The following is a 15,237-nucleotide window of genomic DNA, read 5'->3' on the forward strand; positions in this document are numbered from 1 at the left end:
GACTGGGGACGGAGGGAGAGAGAGGGAGCGAGAGACTGGGGACGGAGAGAGAGAGGGAGCGAGAGACTGGGGACGGAGAGAGAGGGAGCGAGAGACTGGGGACAGAGAGAGAGAGAGAGGGAGCGAGAGACTGGGGACGGAGGGAGAGAGAGGGAGCGAGAGACTGGGGACGGAGAGAGAGAGGGAGCGAGAGACTGGGGACGGAGAGAGAGGGAGCGAGAGACTGGGGACGGAGAGAGGGAGCGAGAGACTGGGGACGGAGAGAGAGAGGGAGCGAGAGACTGGGGACGGAGAGAGAGAGGGGGAGCGAGAGACTGGGGACGGAGAGAGAGAGGGGGAGCGAGAGACTGGGGACGGAGAGAGAGAGGGGGAGCGAGAGACTGGGGACGGAGAGAGAGAGGGGGAGCGAGAGACTGGGGACGGAGAGAGAGAGGGAGCGAGAGACTGGGGACGGAGAGAGAGAGGGAGCGAGAGACTGGGGACGGAGAGAGAGAGGGGGAGCGAGAGACTGGGGACGGAGAGAGAGAGGGGGAGCGAGAGACTGGGGACGGAGAGAGAGAGGGGGAGCGAGAGACTGGGGACGGAGGGGGGGATACACCGAGTGGTTTGGGCCTACCTACCTACCTCGCTGTCTCACTCACTGCCCTCTCCTCTTTCTCCCTCCTGTGTAGGTTGGCCATCCAGGTCCGTGGCACTTGATGCCTCTCCTGCGTTGAGTAGCCTCCCTCGGGCCTGGTACGTGGGACAGAGCTGACAGCCGGAGACACGAGGGGGCCGCCTTCTCCCCCTCCTCCCCGCCCAGGGCAAGAGGCCATCGTGCGGATGGGCCCTTGAAGTCACCCGACCCAATGTCTGTCCCGGACCCCCAGTGGCTGACGTGCGCCGGTTCCCACCTGGGCCCTCTGAGCAACCCAGCCCCGACAGCGAGGCGTAAGTGCGTGGCGCCCTCCCCTCGCGCTGCGGGCTTGGTCAGTGACGGGGGTTGGCGGGGGGTGGGGGAGGTGTATGGATTGGATCGGGAAGGATTGGAAAGCAGCCTGAAGGAGCAAGCAAGGTCGCCTTCTGCTTGGCCTACTCAACAGTAGGCCCAAAGTGAAGCCTGAGGCCTTCCTAGCCACCTGTGTGTGTCCTGCATCATTGGCCAATTTGATACTAGGCCCAAAATGAAGCCTTAGGCCACTTCCTGGCTGTGTGTGTGTGTGTGTGGGGGTATCTCTGTCCTGCATCAGTGTAAAATTGGCCAGTTTAACGCTAGGCCCAAAATAAACCCTTAGGCCTTTTCTTGGCTGTGTGGGTGTGTCTGTCCTGCATTAGTGTAGAATTGGCCAATTTAATACTAGGCCCAAAATGAAGCCTAGGCCTCTTCCTGGCCTTGTGTGGGGGTGTCTCTGTCCTGCAACAGTGTAGAATTGGCCAATTTGATACTAGGCCCAAAATAAAGCCTTGGGCCTCTTCCCGTCCCTGTGTGGGGGTGTCTCTGTCCTGCAACAGTGTAGAATTGGCCAATTTGATACTAGGCCCAAAATAAAGCCTTAGGCCTCTTCCTGGCTCTGTGTGGGTGCGTGTCTCAGTGTAGAATTGGCCAATTTGATACTAGGCCAAAAATGGGGCCTTAAGCCTCTTCTTGGCACTGTGTGGATTCTTCTGTCCTGGAATTGGCAATTTGGTAGTAGGCCCAAAATGAAGCCTTGGCTTGACATGTCCCGGTATGTGTGTGAGAGGAGTTCTCAGTTCCACACCGGTGTGAGAATGGCCAAGCCGAGAACAGGCCCAAGTTGAAGCCTGAGGCCTTTCCTGGCCTAGTGTGTGTATGCGTGAAAGAGAGGTTCTCAGTTCCGCACAGGTTGGCCAACTTGATACGAGGCCCGAAATGAAGCCTTGGGCCTTTGCTGGCTTTGTGTTGGGTGAGTTTGAGAGAGAGAGAGAGAGGCTCTCAGTCTTACACCAGTGTGGAATTGGCCAATTTGGGACTAGGCCCAAAATGGAGCCTGAGGCCTCTTCCTTCCTGGCCGAATGTGTGTGTGTGCACGCGAGAGAGGGACTCTCGGTTTCGGCGCCAGTAATATTGACCCGTGTATGGGGATACAGCGAAAAGTATTGTTTCTTGCACGCTACGCGTACCGTTCATAGAGAAGGAAAGGCGAGGGTGCAGAATGTAGTGTTACAGTCACAGCGAGGGTGTAGAGAAAGATCAGCTTAATGCGAGGTGGGTCCATTCAAAAGTCTGACAGCAGCAGGGGAGAAGCTGTTCTTGAGTCGGTCGGTACGGGACCTCAGACTTTTGTATCTTTTTCCCCGATGGAAGGAGAGAGAATGTCCGGGGTGTGTGTGGGGGTGTGTGTGGGGGGGTGTGTGGGGGGGTGTGTGGTGGGGGGTCCTCGATTATCCCGGCTGCTTTTCCCCGAGGCAGCGGGAAGTGTAGACGGAGTCAATGGATGGGAGGCTGGTTTGGGTGATGGGATTGGGGCTACATTCACCACCCTTTTGGAGTTCCTTGCGGTCTTGGGCAGAGCAGGATCCCAGACCGAGCTGTGATACATCCGGGAAAGGATGCTTTCTACGGGGGGGCATCTGTAAAAGTTGGGGAGAGTCCGTAGCGGACATGCCAAATTTCCTTAGCCTCCTGAGAAAGTAGAGGTGGGGGCTTTCTTCACGATGGTGCGATGAACTGTTGCCCTCCCCCCCCCACTCTCTGCAGCTTGAAGCGATGGACCACGACAACGCTGGAGAATGTGTGAAAGGACAGAACTCCCAGTGGAAGAATTACAAACTGGTTGCTGATCCGACCATCCGAAGGGTCCCTCAGAAGGTGTATCGCTACGATGGCGTCCACTTCAGTATTCCGGTGCGTGGCTACGGGCGTGTCCTTGAAATCCGAGAGTGCGGGAGAGGCCATTCAGCCCACTGAGTCTCCCTGACAGAGTATCTTAGCCAAGCCATCTCCCATACCCATAACCCCAATCCCCCCTAACCTACACATCTTTGGACACTAAGGGACAATTTAGCACGGCCAATCCACCCTAACCTGCACATCTTTGGACACTAAGGGACAATTTAGCACAGCCAATCCCCCCTAACCTACACATCTTTGGGACACTAAGGGGACAATTTAGCATGGCCAATCCACCCTAACCTACACATCTTTGGGACACTAAGGGGACAATTTAGCACGGCCAATCCACCCTAACCTACACATCTTTGGGACACTAAGGGGACAATTTAGCACGGCCAATCCACCCTAACCTACACATCTTTGGACACTAAGGGACAATTTAGCACGGCCAATCCACCCTAACCTACACATCTTTGGACACTAAGGGACAATTTAGCACGGCCAATCCACCCTAACCTACACATCTTTGGACACTAAGGGACAATTTAGCACGGCCAATCCACCCTAACCTACACATCTTTGGACGCTAAAGGACAATTTAGCACGGCCAATCCACCCTAACCTACACATCTTTGGACACTAAGGGACAATTTAGCACGGCCAATCCACCCTAACCTACACATCTTTGGACACTAAGGGACAATTTAGCACGGCCAATCCACCCTAACCTACACATCTTTGGACACTAAGGGACAATTTAGCACGGCCAATCCACCCTAACCTACACATCTTTGGACACTAAGGGACAATTTAGCATGGCCAATCCACCCTAACCTACACATCTTTGGACACTAAGGGACAATTTAGCATGGCCAATCCACCCTAACCTACACATCTTTGGACACTAAGGGACAATTTAGCATGGCCAATCCACCCTAACCTACACATCTTTGGAGTAAATTGGCACGCCCGGTGGAAACCCACGGAGAGAGAACGTGTAGACCCCGCGCAAATAGTGACCCAAGTTCGGAATCGAATCCGGGTCCCTGGCGCTGTGAGGCAGCCGTGCTAACCACCGTGGTACCCTTAAATGGGTGGGGGTGGTGGAAGGGTACTTTTGGTTGAGTGGGGTTGGGGGAGTATCCCGCAGAGGGCTGGGTGAGGGGGTGTGTGTGTGCGTGCGCAACCACAAGGGGCAATGCTGGTCGCCGTGCGCAGGACACAGAGCGAGAGTGGGCAACGCCTAGCGTGCCGGTGAGGAAGCCCGTCAGTTGTCGCTGTCTCGAGTGGTTCAGACGTCTGATTTTTCATACCCGTTTTCAGGATGCCGGCTTTCCGACGGTGGGAGAGGTGCGGGACCCCCGACAGAGACGAATTTGGACCAAGCATCGGGACATCTCCCTCCCTGTTCCCAAGTTCAAGGTAAATTATCCTGCTCCTCCGGATTTGCGGAATTTTGTCACACCCCCTGTGTACCGGGTAACGATTAGCGCACTGTGTACAGTACATCCAATCATCTCCGAATGAGATCTCAGACTCTCTCAGGGAGATATCTGTACACTGACTGGTGTCTCTCAGTCCCCTCTCTCTCCCTCAGGGAGATATCTGTACACTGACTGGTGTCTCTCAGTCCCCTCTCTCTCTCTCAGGGAGATATCTGTACACTGACTGGTGTCTCTCAGTCCCCTCTCTCTCTCTCAGGGAGATATCTGTACACTGACTGGTGTCTCTCAGTCCCCTCTCTCTCTCTCAGGGAGATATCTGTACACTGACTGGTGTCTCTCAGTCCCCTCTCTCTCTCTCAGGGAGATATCTGTACACTGACTGGTGTCTCTCAGTCCTCTCTCTCAGGGAGATATCTGTACACTGACTGGTGTCTCTCAGTCCCCTCTCTCTCTCTCTCAGGGAGATATCTGTACACTGACTGGTGTCTCTCAGTCCCCTCTCTCTCAGGGAGATATCTGTACACTGACTGGTGTCTCTCAGTCCCCCCTCTCTCTCTCAGGGAGATATCTGTACACTGACTGGTGTCTCTCAGTCCCCTCTCTCTCTGTCAGGGAGATATCTGTACACTGACTGGTGTCTCTCAGTCCCCTCTCTCTCTCTCTCAGGGAGATATCTGTACACTGACTGGTGTCTCTCAGTCCCCTCTCTCTCAGGGAGATATCTGTACACGGACTGGTGTCTCTCAGTCCTCTCTCTCTCTCTCTCAGGGAGATATCTGTACACTGACTGGTGTCTCTCAGTCCCCTCTCTCTCAGGGAGATATCTGTACACTGACTGGTGTCTCTCAGTCCCCTCTCTCTCTCAGGGAGATATCTGTACACTGACTGGTGTCTCTCAGTCCCCTCTCTCTCTCTCTCAGGGAGATATCTGTACACTGACTGGTGTCTCTCAGTCCCCTCTCTCTCAGGGAGATATCTGTACACTGACTGGTGTCTCTCAGTCCCCTCTCTCTCAGGGAGATATCTGTACACTGACTGGTGTCTCTCAGTCCCCTCTCTCTCTGTCAGGGAGATATCTGTACTCTGACTGGTGTCTCTCAGTCCCCTCTCTCTCTCTCTCAGGGAGATATCTGTACACTGACTGGTGTCTCTCAGTCCCCTCTCTCTCTCTCAGGGAGATATCTGTACACTGACTGGTGTCTCTCAGTCCCCTCTCTCTCAGGGAGATATCTGTACACTGACTGGTGTCTCTCAGTCCCCTCTCTCTCAGGGAGATATCTGTACACTGACTGGTGTCTCTCAGGGAGATATCTGTACACTGACTGGTGTCTCTCAGTCCCCTCTCTCTCTTTCAGGGAGATATCTGTACACTGACTGGTGTCTCTCAGTCCCCTCTCTCTCTTTCAGAGAGATATCTGTACACTGACTGGTGTCTCTCAGTCCCCTCTCTCTCAGGGAGATATCTGTACACTGACTGGTGTCTCTCAGTCCTCTCTCTCTCTCTCTCAGGGGGATATCTGTACACTGACTGGTGTCTCTCAGTCCTCTCTCTCTCTCAGGGAGATATCTGTACACTGACTGGTGTCTCTCAGTCCCCTCTCTCTCTCTCAGGGAGATATCTGTACACTGACTGGTGTCTCTCAGTCCCCTCTCTCTCTCTCTCTCTCTCAGGGAGATATCTGTACACTGACTGGTGTCTCTCAGTCCCCTCTCTCTCAGGGAGATATCTGTACACTGACTGGTGTCTCTCAGTCCTCTCTCTCTCTCAGGGAGATATCTGTACACTGACTGGTGTCTCTCAGTCCCCTCTCTCTCTCTCTCAGGGAGATATCTGTACACTGACTGGTGTCTCTGAGCCCCCTCTCTCTCTCTCTGGGAGATATCTGTACACTGACTGGTGTCTCTCAGTCCCCTCTCTCTCTCTCAGGGAGATATCTGTACACTGACTGGTGTCTCTCAGTCCCCACTCTCTCTCTCAGGGAGATATCTGTACACTGACTGGTGTCTCTCAGTCCCCTCTCTCTCTCTCAGGGAGATATCTGTACACTGACTGGTGTCTCTCAGTCCCCTCTCTCTCTCTCTCAGGGAGATATCTGTACACTGACTGGTGTCTCTCAGTCCTCTCTCTCTCTCTCTCAGGGAGATATCTGTACACTGACTGGTGTCTCTCAGTCCCCTCTCTCTCTCTCTCAGGGAGATATCTGTACACTGACTGGTGTCTCTCAGTCCCCTCTCTCTCTCAGGGAGATATCTGTACACTGACTGGTGTCTCTCAGTCCCCTCTCTCTCTCAGGGAGATATCTGTACACTGACTGGTGTCTCTCAGTCCCCTCTCTCTCTCTCTCAGGGAGATATCTGTACACTGACTGGTGTCTCTCAGTCCCCTCTCTCTCAGGGAGATATCTGTACACTGACTGGTGTCTCTCAGTCCCCTCTCTCTCAGGGAGATATCTGTACACTGACTGGTGTCTCTCAGTCCCCTCTCTCTCTGTCAGGGAGATATCTGTACTCTGACTGGTGTCTCTCAGTCCCCTCTCTCTCTCTCTCAGGGAGATATCTGTACACTGACTGGTGTCTCTCAGTCCCCTCTCTCTCTCTCAGGGAGATATCTGTACACTAACTGGTGTCTCTCAGTCCCCTCTCTCTCAGGGAGATATCTGTACACTGACTGGTGTCTCTCAGTCCCCTCTCTCTCAGGGAGATATCTGTACACTGACTGGTGTCTCTCAGGGAGATATCTGTACACTGACTGGTGTCTCTCAGTCCCCTCTCTCTCTTTCAGGGAGATATCTGTACACTGACTGGTGTCTCTCAGTCCCCTCTCTCTCTTTCAGAGAGATATCTGTACACTGACTGGTGTCTCTCAGTCCCCCCTCTCTCAGGGAGATATCTGTACACTGACTGGTGTCTCTCAGTCCTCTCTCTCTCTCTCTCAGGGGGATATCTGTACACTGACTGGTGTCTCTCAGTCCTCTCTCTCTCTCAGGGAGATATCTGTACACTGACTGGTGTCTCTCAGTCCCCTCTCTCTCTCTCTCTCTCAGGGAGATATCTGTACACTGACTGGTGTCTCTCAGTCCCCTCTCTCTCAGGGAGATATCTGTACACTGACTGGTGTCTCTCAGTCCTCTCTCTCTCTCAGGGAGATATCTGTACACTGACTGGTGTCTCTCAGTCCCCTCTCTCTCTCTCTCAGGGAGATATCTGTACACTGACTGGTGTCTCTGAGCCCCCTCTCTCTCTCTCTGGGAGATATCTGTACACTGACTGGTGTCTCTCAGTCCCCTCTCTCTCTCTCAGGGAGATATCTGTACACTGACTGGAGTCTCTCAGTCCCCTCTCTCTCTCTCTCAGGGAGATATCTGTACACTGACTGGTGTCTCTCAGTCCCCTCTCTCTCAGGGAGATATCTGTACACTGACTGGTGTCTCTCAGTCCCCTCTCTCTCTCTCAGGGAGATATCTGTACACTGACTGGTGTCTCTCAGTCCCCTCTCTCTCTCTCTTAGGGAGATATCTGTACACTGACTGGTGTCTCTCAGTCCTCTCTCTCTCTCTCAGGGAGATATCTGTACACTGACTGGTGTGTGGGTGGAGAGGTGTGGCAGGAGTGTGTCTGTCCCACCCATCGTGGGGTGGTCTCTGTCTCCCCTGAGCTCTGAACAAACCCCCCACCCCCCTGCGCCTCCAGGGATCTCTAACGCTCGCCTTCCACCTGGATTTGAACCCCCGCGATCTGCAACCCCTCTCCCTCCCTCCCCCAGGGGTCCCCACGATCTGTAACACCCACCCCTCTCTCTCCCTCCCTCCCTCCCTCCCTCCCTCCCTCCCTCCCTCTGCGGTCCCCACGATCTCTAACACCCACCCCGCTCTCTCTCTCCCTCCCTCTGGGGTCCCCCCAGTCTCTAACACCCACCCCCACTCCCCAGGTCCCCTGCGATCTCTATCACCCACCCCTCTCTCTCCCTCCCCTCCGGGACCCCACGATCTCTAACACCCAGGCTCGTGATCTCTATCCCTCTCTGCACCCCAGGGTCCCCCGCGATCTCTAACGCTCCCCCCTTCTGCAGAGGGACCTCGGGGTCCTTGTGCATGAGTCGCAAAAACCCAGCCTGCAGGTGCAGCAGGTGGTCAGGAAGGCGAATGGGATGCTGGCCTTCATAGCGAGGGGGATTGAATATAAAAGTAGGGAGGTCTTGCTGCAGCTGTATAGGGCATTGGTGAGGCCGCAGCTGGAGTACTGTGTGCAGTTTTGGGCGCCGTACTTACGCAAGGATATTTTGGCCTTGGAGGGAGTGCAGAGGAGGTTTACTAGGCTGATACCGGAGTTGAGGGGGTTGAGCTATGAGGAGAGGCTGAATAAACTAGGCTTGTACTCGTTAGAGTTTAGAAGAATGAGGGGAGATCTCATTGAGACGTATAAGATGATGAATGGGATGGATAGGATAGAGGTGGAGAGACTCTTCCCGCTCAGAAAGGACAGTAGGACTAGGGGGCACAGCCTCAAGATAAAGGGGGGGGCGGTTTAGAATGGAGTTGAGGAGGAACTTCTTCACTCAAAGGGTGGTGAATCTCTGGAATTCTCTGCCCGTTGAAGTGGTGGAGGCTGCCTCGCTAAATATTTTTAAGACGCGGGTTGATGGGTTTTTGATAAGAGAGGGGATTAAGGGTTATGGGGAGAGGGCGGGAAAGTGGAACTGAGCCACGACAGATCAGCCATGATCTTATTGAATGGCGGGGCAGGCTCGAAGGGCCAGATGGCCTACTCCTGCTCCTATTTCTTATGTTCTTATGTTCTCTCTCCCCGCCCCCCCGCTACAGTTTGATGAGTTCTACGTGGGCTCGGTGCCTCTGAAGGAGGTGACCTTTGCCCGCCTGAATGACAATGTGAAGGAGCCCTTTCTGGCAGACATGTGTAAGAAATTCGGGGACGTGGAAGAGATCGAGATCCTCTACAACCCCAAGAACAAGAAGCACCTGGGCCTGGCCAAGGTTCTCTTCACCAGCACCCGGGGGGCCAAGGAGACGGTGAAGAACCTCCACAACACATCGGTCATGGGCAACATCATACACGCCCAGCTGGACATCAAAGGTAGCGTCGGGTGGGGGGTGGGGGAGCCTGGAGCGGGGGAGGAGGAGGGGGCGGGGGTGGGGGGTGTTTGGGGGGAGCCTGGAATGGAGGAGGAGGTGGAGGTGGGGGGGCAGGAGGGCAGAGCAGGGAGGGCGTGGCAGCATCGGCTCCGAGTGGGGGAGAGGGGCGGGTCATCTCGATGGAGGAATAGGGTCTCTGTGGGGGAGACGGATGGTTACGTTAACGCTGCAATGAAGTTACTGTGAAAACCCCCTCAGCGCCTGTTCAAGTAACACTAAGGGACAATTTAGCACGGCCAATCCACCCTAACCTACACATCTTTGGACACTAAGGGACAATTTAGCATGGCCAATCCACCCTAACCTACACATCTTTGGACACTAAGGGACAATTTAGCACGGCCAATCCACCCTAACCTACACATCTTTGGACACTAAGGGACAATTTAGCACGGCCAATCCACCCTAACCTACACATCTTTGGACACTAAGGGGCAATTTAGCACGGCCAATCCACTCTAACCTATACATCTTTGGACACTAAGGGACAATTTAGCACGGCCAATCCACCGTATCCTACACATCTTTGGACACTAAGGGACAATTTAGCACGGCCAATCCCCCCTAACCTACACATCTTTGGACACTAAGGGGCAATTTAGCACGGCCAATCCACTCTAACCTATACATCTTTGGACACTAAGGGACAATTTAGCACGGCCAATCCACCCTATCCTACACATCTTTGGACACTAAGGGACAATTTAGCATGGCCAATCCACCCTAACCTACACATCTTTGGACACTAAGGGACAATTTAGCATGGCCAATCCACTCTAACCTATACATCTTTGGACACTAAGGGACAATTTAGCACGGCCAATCCACCCTAACCTACACATCTTTGGACACTAAGGGACAATTTAGCATGGCCAATCCACCCTAACCTACACATCTGTGGACACTAAGGGACAATTTAGCATGGCCAATCCACCCTAACCTACACATCTTTGGACACTAAGGGGCAATTTAGCACGGCCAATCCACTCTAACCTATACATCTTTGGACACTAAGGGACAATTTAGCACGGCCAATCCACCCTATCCTACACATCTTTGGACACTAAGGGACAATTTAGCACGGCCAATCCACCCTAACTTACACATCTTTGGACACTAAGGGACAATTTAGCATGGCCAATCCACCCTAACCTACACATCTTTGGACACTAAGGGACAATTTAGCATGGCCAATCCACCCTAACCTACACATCTTTGGACACTAAGGGACAATTTAGCAAGGCCACCCAGAGGAAACCCATGCAGACACAGGGAGAATGTGCAGACTCCACACAGACAGTGACCCGAGCTGGGAATCGAACCCGGGTCTCTGGCGCTGTGAGGCAGCAGTGCTAACCCACTGTGCCCTCCATGCCACCCTCTCCAACACCCTCCATCCGCTGCTCCTTCACTCTCTGGAAACCCCACCCTCCCTCCTCCCTCCCTCCCACACAACTACCCCCACGCAGACACAAGGTTGGGTGGGAGGGTGAGCTGTGAGGAGGATACAGAGATGATTCAGTGTGATTTGGACAGGCTGAGTGTGTGGGAGATACATCATCATGTGGATCAATGTGAGGGGGATCCACTGGGGGGGGGGACAATAACAGAGAGACAGATTATTACCTGGATGGGTGTAAATTGAGAGAGGCGGATACTCAGCGAGACCTCGGAGTCCTCGTCCATCGGTCTCTGACAGTAAGCGGGCAGGTACAGCAGGCAGTAAAGAATGGCCTTCAGAGCGAGAGGATTGGAGTGCAGGGACAGGGATGTTTTACTGCAATCGCACAGGGTGAGGCCACACCTGGAGTATTGGGAGCAGTTTTGGGGGTCTCCGTATCTGAGGAAGGAGGTTCCTCGCTACAGAGGGTGGGGGGGGCACAGCGAGGGGTTTCCCAGGCTGATCCCTGGGTCCGTCGACACGAGGAGAGACTGAGTGGGTTGGGATTCTGTTCAGTGAGTGACACGGTGGGTTAGCACTGCTGCCTCGCAGCACCAGGGACTCGGGTTCGATTCCTGGCTCGGGTCACTGACTGTGGAGATTGCACATTCTCCCCGTGTCTGCGTGGGTTTCCTCTGGGTGGCCTTGCTAAATTGCCCCTTAGTGTCCAAAGATGTGTAGGTTAGGGGGATTGGCCGTGCTAAATTGTCCCTTAGTGTCCAAAGATGTGTAGGTTAGGGTGGATTGGCCATGCTAAATTGTCCCTTAGTGTCCAAAGATGTGTAGGTTAGGGTGGATTGGCCGTGCTAAATTGCCCCTTAGTGTCCAAAGATGTGTAGGTTAGGGTGGATTGGCCGTGCTAAATTGCACCTTAGTGTCAGGGGGATTGAACATAGAACATTCCAGCACAGTACAGGCCCTTCGGTCCTCGATGTTGTGCCGACCAGTGGAACCAATCTAATGACCCTCTAACCTAAACTATTCCAATGTTATCCATATGCCTATCCACTGACCATTTGAATGCCCTTAAAGTTGGCGAGTCCACAACTGCTGCAGGCAGGGCATTCCACACCCTTACTACCCTCTGAGTAAAGAACCTACCTCTGACATCCGTCCTATAATTACCACCCCTCAATTTAAAGCTATGACCCCTCGTGTTAGCCATCAGCATCCGAGGACAACGGCTCTCACTGTCCACCCTATCTAACCCTCTGATCGTCTTATGAGATGATCTCTCTAGGGTGGGATTGTGGTGGGCATAGACTCTAATGGGCTGAATGGCCTCATTTGGCCCTGCAGGGATTCGAGGCGGGTAGGGGATAGGGACGGAGTGGGGATTAACGGGATAGGGGGAGGGTGAATGGACGAGGATTGCTCCTGGGAAGGTGGCTGGAGCTGTCAGGGACCGGGGTGTGTGTGTGTGTGTGTGTCTGGGACGCTCTGTATTACTGATGGGGCGAGTCCGATCGGACCAGGGATGCTCCTGGCTGTGACTTCGGAATGTCGTTCCTTACTGATGTGTTTGCCTCCCTCTGCCTCCCCGATACAGGACAACAGCGAATGAAATACTTTGAACTGATCGTGAATGGATTCTACACACCACAGACGGTGCCGACAGGGGGCAAAGCTCTCGTAGATAACTTCCCACCACACCAGGCAGACACGGTGAGATTCGTAACGTCCCACTGCGTTAGATACACTGTCCTTTCCCCCTCTCTGGGACCGGGTGTCCCACTGCGTTAGATACACAGTCCTTTCCCCCTCTCTGGGACCGGGTATCACAGTGCGTTAGATACACTGTCCTTTCCCCCACTCTGGGACCGGGTGTCACAGTGCGTTAGATACACTGTCCTTTCCCCCTCTCTGGGACCGGGTGTCACAGTGCGTTAGATACACTGTCCTTTCCCCCTCTCTGGGACCGGGTATCACAGTGCGTTAGATACACTGTCCTTTCCCCCACTCTGGGACCGGGTGTCACAGTGCGTTAGATACACTGTCCTTTCCCCCACTCTGGGACCGGGTGTCACAGTGCGTTAGATACACTGTCCTTTCCCCCACTCTGGGACCGGGTATCACAGTGCGTTAGATACACTGTCCTTTCCCCCTCTCTGGGACCGGGTATCACAGTGCGTTAGATACACTGTCCTTTCCCCCACTCTGGGACCGGGTGTCACAGTGCGTTAGATACACTGTCCTTTCCCCCACTCTGGGACCGGGTATCACAGTGCGTTAGATACACTGTCCTTTCCCCCTCTCTGGGACCGGGTGTCACAGTGCGTTAGATACACTGTCCTTTCCCCCTCTCTGGGACCGGGTATCACAGTGCGTTAGATACACTGTCCTTTCCCCCTCTCTGGGACCGGGTGTCACAGTGCGTTAGATACACTGTCCTTTCCCCCTCTCTGGGACCGGGTATCACAGTGCGTTAGATACACTGTCCTTTCCCCCTCTCTGGGACCGGGTATCACAGTGCGTTAGATACACTGTCCTTTCCCCCCTCTCTGGGACCGGGTGTCACAGTGCGTTAGATACACTGTCCTTTCCCCCACTCTGGGACCGGGTGTCACAGTGCGTTAGATACACTGTCCTTTCCTCCCACTCTGGGACCGGGTGTCACAGTGCGTTAGATACACTGTCCTTTCCCCTCTCTGGGACCGGGTGTCACAGTGCGTTAGATACACTGTCCTTTCCCCCTCTCTGGGACCGGGTATCACAGTGCGTTAGATACACTGTCCTTTCCCCCACTCTGGGACCGGGTGTCACAGTGCGTTAGATACACTGTCCTTTCCCCCTCTCTGGGACCGGGTGTCACAGTGCGTTAGATACACTGTCCTTTCCCCCACTCTGGGACCGGGTGTCACAGTGCGTTAGATACACTGTCCTTTCCCCCCACTCTGGGACCGGGTGTCACAGTGCGTTAGATACACTGTCCTTTCCCTCACTCTGGGACCGGGTGTCACAGTGCGTTAGATACACTGTCCTTTGCCCCACTCTGGGACCGGGTGTCACAGTGCGTTAGATACACTGTCTTTTCCCCTCTCTGGGACCGGGTGTCACAGTGCGTTAGATACACTGTCTTTTCCCCCACTCTGGGACCGGGTGTCACAGTGCGTTAGATACACTGTCCTTTCCCCCCACTCTGGGACCGGGTGTCACAGTGCGTTAGATACACTGTCCTTTCCCTCCCTCTGGGACCGGGTGTCACAGTGCGTTAGATACACTGTCCTTTCCCCCACTCTGGGACCGGGTATCACAGTGCGTTAGATACACTGTCCTTTCCCCCACTCTGGGACCGGGTATCACAGTGCGTTAGATACACTGTCCTTTCCCCCTCTCTGGGACCGGGTGTCACAGTGCGTTAGATACACTGTCCTTTCCCCCCACTCTGGGACCGGGTATCACAGTGCGTTAGATACACTGTCCTTTCCCCCACTCTGGGACCGGGTATCACAGTGCGTTAGATACACTGTCCTTTCCCCTCTCTGGGACCGGGTGTCACAGTGCGTTAGATACACTGTCCTTTCCCCCTCTCTGGGACCGGGTGTCACAGTGCGTTAGATACACTGTCCTTTCCCCCTCTCTGGGACCGGGTGTCACAGTGCGTTAGATACACTGTCCTTTCCCCCACTCTGGGACCGGGGGTTACAGTGCGTTAGATACACTGTCCTTTCCCCCACTCTGGGACCGGGTGTCACAGTGCGTTAGATACACTGTCCTTTCCCCCACTCTGGGACCGGGGGTTACAGTGTGTATATCTGTGCTGCTTTTTTTGATCAATGGTTTTATTTCATTTCTTTCTCTGTTCATTCTCCCTCACCCACCCTCCCATCCACCTCCCCATCCTGTCCCCCTCTCCCTCTGTCCTCCCTCTCCCTCCCTCTCCCTCCCTCTCTCGCTCTCCCCTCCGCTCTCAGACCACTGATCCTCGGAGGCGCCGCTCTAATGATGCCAGTTTCCCTGTGGGCAGTGCCCAGCCGGTGACCCCTGGTAACGGCACACCCTGTTCTCAGGACACTGCCTACTCCAGCGGGAGGCAGGACACCCCCTCCTCGTTCGGACAGTACACTCCGCAGTCTCAGGGCACCCCGTACACTCCCCGAGGGGGCACGCCCTTCTCCCAGGATTCCTCCTACTCCAGCAGGTGAGTGGGGCTGACTGCGTGCGGGGCAGAGGGATCCGGGTGTCACTGCGGGGGAGTGTGTGGGGGGCAGAGGGATCCGGGTGTCGCTGCGGGGAGTGTGTGGGGGGCAGAGGGATCTGGGTGTCGCTACAGGGAGTGTGCGGGGCAGAGGGATCTGGGTGTCACTGCGGGGAGTGTGTGGGGGGCAGAGGGATCTGGGTGTCACTGCGGGGAGTGTGTGGGGGGCA

General features: G+C 54.6%; 1 protein-coding gene across 1 annotated transcript; it reads left to right on the top strand.

The window, feature by feature from the left end:
- Positions 1-677: 677 nt before the first annotated feature.
- LOC145340304 (histone-lysine N-methyltransferase SETD1A-like) lies at positions 678-15,010 on the top strand (the record flags this gene model as incomplete). Its single annotated transcript, XM_080184752.1, has 6 exons — positions 678-934; positions 2,699-2,845; positions 4,157-4,255; positions 9,099-9,369; positions 12,419-12,534; positions 14,784-15,010. Coding segments are annotated over exons 2-6 (851 nt in total), but the record flags the coding sequence as incomplete, so codon positions are not given.
- Between the last annotated feature and the right edge of the window lie 227 nt (positions 15,011-15,237).

Source organism: Carcharhinus amblyrhynchos, unplaced genomic scaffold (genome assembly GCF_965287045.1).
Source record: "Carcharhinus amblyrhynchos unplaced genomic scaffold, sCarAmb.v2.hapA scaffold_913, whole genome shotgun sequence".
Lineage (NCBI taxonomy): Eukaryota > Metazoa > Chordata > Chondrichthyes > Carcharhiniformes > Carcharhinidae > Carcharhinus > Carcharhinus amblyrhynchos.